At 44.7% G+C, this 7,343-nt stretch overlaps 1 protein-coding gene across 11 annotated transcripts in view; it reads left to right on the plus strand.

Moving 5' to 3' along the window:
* Positions 1 to 7,343, plus strand: part of TNRC6B (trinucleotide repeat containing adaptor 6B) — a 289,062-nt gene that overhangs the window by 265,477 nt on the left and 16,242 nt on the right. For all 11 annotated transcript variants that reach the window (XM_026448465.1, XM_026448460.1, XM_026448456.1 and 8 more), the window contains 2 exons: positions 1,852 to 2,076; positions 2,539 to 2,609. In XM_026448465.1, coding sequence (XP_026304250.1) covers positions 1,852 to 2,076; positions 2,539 to 2,609 — 296 coding nt within the window. The remainder of the gene's footprint in view (positions 1 to 1,851; positions 2,077 to 2,538; positions 2,610 to 7,343) is intronic.

The raw sequence follows: 7,343 nt of genomic DNA on the forward strand, positions 1-7,343 counted from the left end.
AGTATTGCAACAATAACCTACCACTCACTGAGTGATCCCGCAGGCCAGGCATCATGCTAAACCTTCCACATGAATTTTTATTTTACCTTCACCAAAGGCTATGAGTAAGTCCTGTTGTTATCGCTCTTTTGTGGATAAAGAAACTGAGTGAGGTTCTGAGAGCTGATATAACTTGCCTCAGTTCTGAGCAAGTATGTAAAGGAGACATCTCAATATTCCAGGTTTTGAACCACCACCTTACATTATACTTTTGTAAGATTTCTTTTACATGTAAGAACTTACTCTGATTACCCATCTCTTTTACACCTATAAATGCCCATATCTCAGATTGAACTATATATCTTTTTCCAGCAGTTGAAAATTCATCTGAGAGATGGCCCAAGAATCACCTCAGACTTGTCTAAAACTGAACCTGTACTTTCCCACCCCCAAAAGTGTCTTTTCTTCTCCACTCAGTTCTTTATGTTTCTTAATGATCTCGGTTGGGTGCAGTGGCTCTCGCCTGTAATCCCAGCACTTTGGGAGGCCGAGGCAGGTGGATCACAAGGTCAGGAGATCAAGACCGTCCTGGCTAACACGGTAAAACCCCGTCTCTACTGAAAATACAAAAAAAAAAAAAAAAAATTAGCTGGGCATGGTGGTAGGTGCCTGTAGTCCCAGCTACTCAGGAGACTGAGGCTGGGTGGGGAGTGGCGTGAACCCAGGAGGTGGAGCTTGTAGTGAGCCGGGATCACGCCACTGCATTCTAGCCTGGGCGACAAAGCGAGACTCCGTCTCAAAAAAAAAAAAAGAAAAATTATGATCTCATGCATCATTTAGTTACAAAACCTCAGTATTTTCTTCCTCTTTCCTCTCTCTCTCAATCCCTGGATCCAGGCAGTTAAGATTTCTCCGTAGTGATTTATTCTGCAATCATATTTCAAATATCTATTCCTTCTGTTCCATTCTATTTACTATCACAGTAGTTTAAACACTCCCTGCTGAATCCATTGCAAAAACTCCTAATAATATCTTAATCAGTCCCCAGCCTACCTTTATAACCTTCTTTACCTCTCTGCCCCTGTGGACTGTTCAACCAAAATTGGGGGGGAACATATTCTATACAGAGAGAGTTGATGTTGAACCTTGGTTTACACATTCCTGTTTCTTTGTGCCCATCCATTTGTGTAAATCCTTCAAGAGCTGTCTTTATAAAGCCTTTGCTGCAAGCCCAGCATTCTTGGTCCCCTCTGCGTATTGAACATACGTGATGATGATGGGGTCACCACTTCTGTTGCTCATCTCTTCTGTCTTCCCATCTGAGCTTGAGCAAGGTTCTTGGGGATAATTATGTATATTACTCACGGCACTGATTTAGTGCCATATGCATAGTAAGCCCTTAGTGAATATTTTTTGATTGTTTTTAAAGAATCTGTTTGAACATCAATATCTAATAAGCTGGATCAAGGCACAAGACAAGCGTAATTTACTAATTACTTCCCATTCAGTCAATGACTGTTTATGGAATACTTTATTCTGCTAGGGTTCACATTCTCACTGTTACCCAGAAGCTGGGATCTTTAGGAAGACTCTCCTTGCATGTGTCCTCCTTTTCAAGTCATTTTTAGCTAAGAAAGCAGTAGAGAATTGGTTATCTTATTAATTGTATCAATTCAGAGTAGCAGTCACTGAAAATTTTCTGTTCATTATGCTCTAAGAACAGTGTTATTTTGTATCGCTGTGCTTGAAATGTGTACTAGTTTTAGAATATAAATGTGTATGTATTTATGTGTATGTAGATAAAACTCGTGTATTTGTCAACAAAAGTGAACCGTCTAACCTTATTCCTTCCTTAATTTTCTCTTCTTACAGCAAAGTTCCCTGATTACAAATCAACATGGTCCCCAGATCCCATAGGACACAACCCCACTCATCTCTCCAACAAGATGTGGAAAAACCATATTTCCTCCAGGAACACTACACCGCTGCCCCGCCCACCTCCTGGTCTGACCAACCCCAAACCATCATCTCCCTGGAGCAGCACAGCACCCCGATCAGTCAGGGGGTGGGGGACACAGGACTCACGGCTCGCCTCAGGTGAGGAGGATCTGCCTAGAGGAGCGCCATTGTTCATCCACAAGGGGCTTTTGTTAACACAGATGGTGAAGACACCAAGAGGTCTTCCCAAGAGAGGAAGTCATGGTTGTCTGGTTTTTCTTCTGGTAGAGGAGAAGGTACCTCTTGAGTGAAAGGCGCAGTCAGTATGAGGCAGAGGGACCCAAGAACTCCCAAGGGACAGATGGGGTAAAATGAGTGAGTAAAAATGGCAGAGCGAGAACACTGGGAGGGAAATATTGTCTTGGAAATCATGCATAAAAGTCATGCATAGGAGTCAGGGACCAATAGAAGAGAAAAAGAAGGTCAGAGTCCAGTGGAAAAGAGAGACATTTTATAAAAGCAGAGAAGAAATGTGGGCTACATGAAAATCTTTCTCCTTCTTGGCTTTTCTTGAATTTTTGTTTTATTTCTCTTCCTAACCATTTTTCTGGTTGCTCACAGCCTCTACCTGGAGTGATGGTGGCTCAGTTCGTCCTAGTTACTGGCTGGTTCTTCACAATCTCACTCCACAGGTAATTATGCTTTCTTGTGGTTTTCTAGATAGGACTTGATTGTGTTAAGAGAGGGAAAGACGGGAGTTGGTGTCTCACATCTGTAATCCCAGCACCTAGGGAGGCCGAGGCGAGAGGATTGCTTGAAGCCAGGAGTCTGAATTCAGTCCAAGCAATATAGTGAGACCCTGTTTCTACAAAAAATTAAAAATTAGCCAGGCATGGTGGCGCACAGCTGCTTAGGAGGCTGAGGTGCAAGGATCACTTGAGCCCAGAGGTCGAGGCTGCAATGAGCCATGATTGCATTGCATTGCAGTCCAGGTTGGGCAACAGTGCAAGACCCTGTCTCAAAAAAAGAGAGAGAGAGAGGGAAATAGATGTGGGAGGCTGGCAGATATGAAAGCTCATCTCCTGATCACTGCAAAGAGGTCTTGACTGCAGGAGATAGGTGTCCCCTCCCGACCCAAGGTTCACAGCCTACTTCTGGAGAGGGGTTGGTGCTGGCCACTAGGCTTCATGCCTGCCTTCAAGATGATGATAACACATACAGTTTATAAAAGTGAAAACTAGTTTTATATGCTAGTTTATAAAACTAGGTAAAACCCACTAGTGTGGATTCCTGCAGATCTTACGGGGCAGAGAAAGAGAAAAAAGAGTAGGGGTGGTATTTTCTGGTGGTTTCTGTGTAGTAGACACTATTTGCTATACAGATGTGCATGTTAGAATCTAGAACCTAGTGGAAAAGGGAGTATTTTAAGGACACCCAAAAGCTACCTGTTTCTGTGTTAATTCTCCAATAAGACCTGAACCTATACTTCCCCATCCCTAAAAGCGTCTTCCCTTCTCAACTAAGTTCTTTATGATTCTTAATATTGATCTCGGCCAGGCGCGGTGACTCAAGCCTGTAATCCCAGCACTTTGGGAGGTCGAGACGGGCGGATCACGAGGTCAAGAGATCGAGACCATCCTGGCTAACACGGTGACACCCCGTCTCTACTAAAAAATACAAAAAACTAGCCGGGCGAGGTGGCGGGCGCCTGTAGTCCCAGCTATTCGGGAGGCTGAGGCAGGAGAATGGCGTAAACCCGGGAGGCGGAGCTTGCAGTGAGCTGAGATCCGGCCACTGCACTCCAGCCTGGGCGACAGAGGGAGACTCCGTCTCCAAAAAGAAAAAAAAAAAAAAAAATTGATCTCATGCATCGTTTAGTTACAAAACCTCAGTATTTTCTCCCTCTTAAAACATATTAACCATTTCTGTGCTTCGTAAATACTTAACCATCCATCTCTCCAGCGGAAGAGATCATTTGACTTCATAGTTTATAAATGCTACATGGGGCCAGTTGCAGTGGCTCACGCCTGTAATCTCAGCACTTTGGGAGGCCAAGGCAGGTGGATCATGAGGTCAAGGGATCAAGACCATCCTGGCCAATGTGGTGAAACCCTGTCTCTACTGAAAATACAAAAATTAGCTGGGCGTGGTGATGCGCACCTGTAGTCCCAGCTACTTCGGAGGTTGAGGCAGGAGAATCGCTTGAACCCAGGAAGCGGAGGTTGCAGTGAGCTGAGATTGTGCCACTGCACTCTAGCCTGGTGACAGAGTAAGCCTCCGTCAAAAAAAATTTTTTTTTAATTTAAAAATGCTACATGGGTATGTTTAACTCTCCGTCTATTATCCTCTTCACGTGTAGATGGCATTACTATAATTTGCTCTCATCAGACCATATCCTCTGCGTGGTTTTCCAGTGGAAGGGCCTCATTTGCACCAAGCCACCCTGCCTTTCACCTTGGTTGCTAGATAACTGAGGCATTTGCAGAAGCATTATGTTGAGCATTTGAACGAAGTTAAATGGGCCCGTCAAAACTGAGTCCATCACAACCTTTGTAACACCCTCACAACACCTTGTTAAAAGGAGTCAGTTATGCCTCCTGTTTTTGACACATGGAATGCATTGTCTGGCATTTAATTCATACATGGATTCATGCACACTTTATTAAGCCAACATTTTCCAGAATGTTCTCATGAGATATGATTAGGTCTCTGGCCTAATATGTTGGACATGTATACTTGGTTAAACAAAACTAAGCAGATTTTTTCACTTTGAGACTTCTTAGACCTTTTAATATGCTAACCCATATTATGATTCTCTGTGGGGAAATACATCTCCTAAATATATTTGCCCATTTGTAGGGAGTAAATCACAGGATTCGTATTTCAAGGTGCACATTGAGGTAAACAATTTCCTAAATACAGTTAACATGAGGGAGGATGTGGGTCAGCTCTTAATCTCTGTATCTAATCAACTCAGCTCAAAGTTTCAAGTTATGGCCAGGCACAGTGACTCACGCCTGTAATCCCAACACTTTGGGAGGCCGAGGTGGGCAGATCACAACGTCAGGCAATTGAGACCATCCTGGCTAACACAGTGAAACCCTGTCTTTACTAAAAATACAAAAAATTAGCCAAGCTTGGTGGCGGGCGTCGGTAGTCCCAGCTACTTGGGAGGCTGAGGCAGCAGAATGGCATGAATCCGGGAGGCAGAGCTTGCAGTGAGCCGAGATTGCACCGCTGCACTCCAGCCTGGGTGACAGAGCGAGACTCCATCTCAGAAAAAGAAGTTCCAAATTATTTCTTTAGCTAATAGTTGACTGAAATATGAAGAATCTTGTATGACCATCCTCAAAACTATGTCTCCTGTTTTCTAAGAGTTGTCATACAATGTGGTAATTATGGTATGATGAGATTGAGAGAAGCAATAAGAGATGGACTGTTTTGAAAGAAGCCTGGGTGGCTGTTCACTTGTTCTATCTTATAAAAAATGGGCCGGGCGCGGTGGCTCAAGCCTGTAATCCCAGCACTTTGGGAGGCCGAGACGGTGGATCACAAGGTCAGGAGATCGAGACCATCCTGGCTAACATGGTGAAACCTCGTCTCTACTAAAAAATACAAAAAACTAGCCGGGCAAGGTGGCGGGCGCCTGTAGTCCCAGCTACTTGGGAGGCTGAGGCAGGAGAATGGCGTAAACCTGGGAGGCGGAGCTTGCAGTGAGCTGAGATCCGGCCACTGCACTCCAGCCCGGGTGACAGAGCAAGACTCCATCTCAAAAAAAAAAATGCTGGCCAGATGTGGTGGCTCATGCCTGTAATCCCAGCCCTTTTGGGAGGCCGAGGCGGGTGGATCACCTGAGGTCAGGAGTTCCAGACCAGCCTGGCCAACATGCTGAAACCCCATCTCTACTAAAAATACAAAACTTAGCCAGGTGTGGTGGTGGGCGCCTGTAGTCCCACCTCAGTTGGGAGGCTGAGGCAGGAGAATAGCTTGAACCCAGGGGTGGAGGCTGCAGTGAGCTGAGATTGCACGCTGCACTCCAGCCTGGGTAACAGAGCAAGATTGTTTCAAAGAAAAAAATGTCTATTGTACACATACATCCATATAAAATGAATATGGGGGTGGCTGTGTTTGGGTTAGAATTAATTTTAAAAATCAAAGCTTCCTAAGAGCAGACTCATCTGTATCATAGCTTAAAAGTTTATAAGAGCAAGTTACCTCCTGTCCATCCTGGGTGACAGAAGAGTGAGACCCCCCCACATCTAAAGTTTAAAAAATATATGTATTGATACAGTTGCTACCCCCTTATCCATGGTTTCTTACCCTTGGTCAAACCATAGTCAAAAAATATTAAGATATTTTGAGAGAAAGACCACATTCACATAACTTACAGTATTATAACTTTTCTATCTTAATCTCTTGCTGTGCCTAATTTATAAATTAACCTTTATCTTAGGTATGGATGTATAGGAAAAACATAGTATACTTAGAGTTCAATACTTTCGGTGGTGTCAGGCCTCCACTGGGGGCCTTGGAAGGTGTTCCCCTCAGATAAAAGGGAACTACTTTATCTGGATAATTTTTCTTTCATCACCTAAAATTTATTTAGAGGGCATCTATCCTAAAAAGTCTCTTAGGCCGGTCGTGGTGGCTCACGCTTGTAATCCCAGCACTTTGGGAGGCCGAGGCGGGCGGATCGTGAGGTCAAGAGATCAAGACCATCCTGGCTAACACAGTGAAACCCCATCTCTACTAAAAATATTAAAAATTTAGCCGAGTGTAGTGGCGGGCATCTGTAGTCCCAGCTACTCAGGAGGCTGAGGCAGGAGAATGGCGTGAACCTGGGAGGCGGAGCTTGCAGTGAGCCAAGATGGCGCCACTGCACTCCAGCCTGGGCGACAGAGCGAGACTCTGTCTCAAAAAAAAAAAAAAAAGTCTCTTGAGGCATATGCCGACATGTTTATGTAGTCTATTGTTACTTATAAAACAATGCTGAGAACATTTCTCTGATCATTTTCTGCAAAGAACTACAGAGAAACTGCCTGTTTTCATCCTGCAGGGTGCCTACCACTGCCACCAGTAATACAACTTTTTAAGCAATTCAATAGTAATCTGTTTATCTTACAAAGAAATGAGCTGAAACGGTGGACTGATCTTAAATACCTATTTAAGATCTTGACAGGGCCGGGCGCGGTGGCTCAAGCCTGTAATCCCAGCACTTTGGGAGGCCGAGACGGGCGGATCACGAGGTCAAGAGATCAAGACCATCCTGGCTAACACGATGAAACCCCGTCTCTACTAAAAAATACAAAAAGCTAGCCGGGCGATGTGGCGGGCGCCTGTAGTCCCAGGTACTCGGGAGGCTGAGGCAGGAGAATGGCGTGAACCCGGGAGGCGGAGCTTGCAGTGAGCTGAGATCCGGCCACTGC

Source organism: Piliocolobus tephrosceles, chromosome 19 (assembly GCF_002776525.5).
Source record: "Piliocolobus tephrosceles isolate RC106 chromosome 19, ASM277652v3, whole genome shotgun sequence".
In the NCBI taxonomy this organism is placed as follows: Eukaryota; Metazoa; Chordata; class Mammalia; order Primates; family Cercopithecidae; genus Piliocolobus; species Piliocolobus tephrosceles.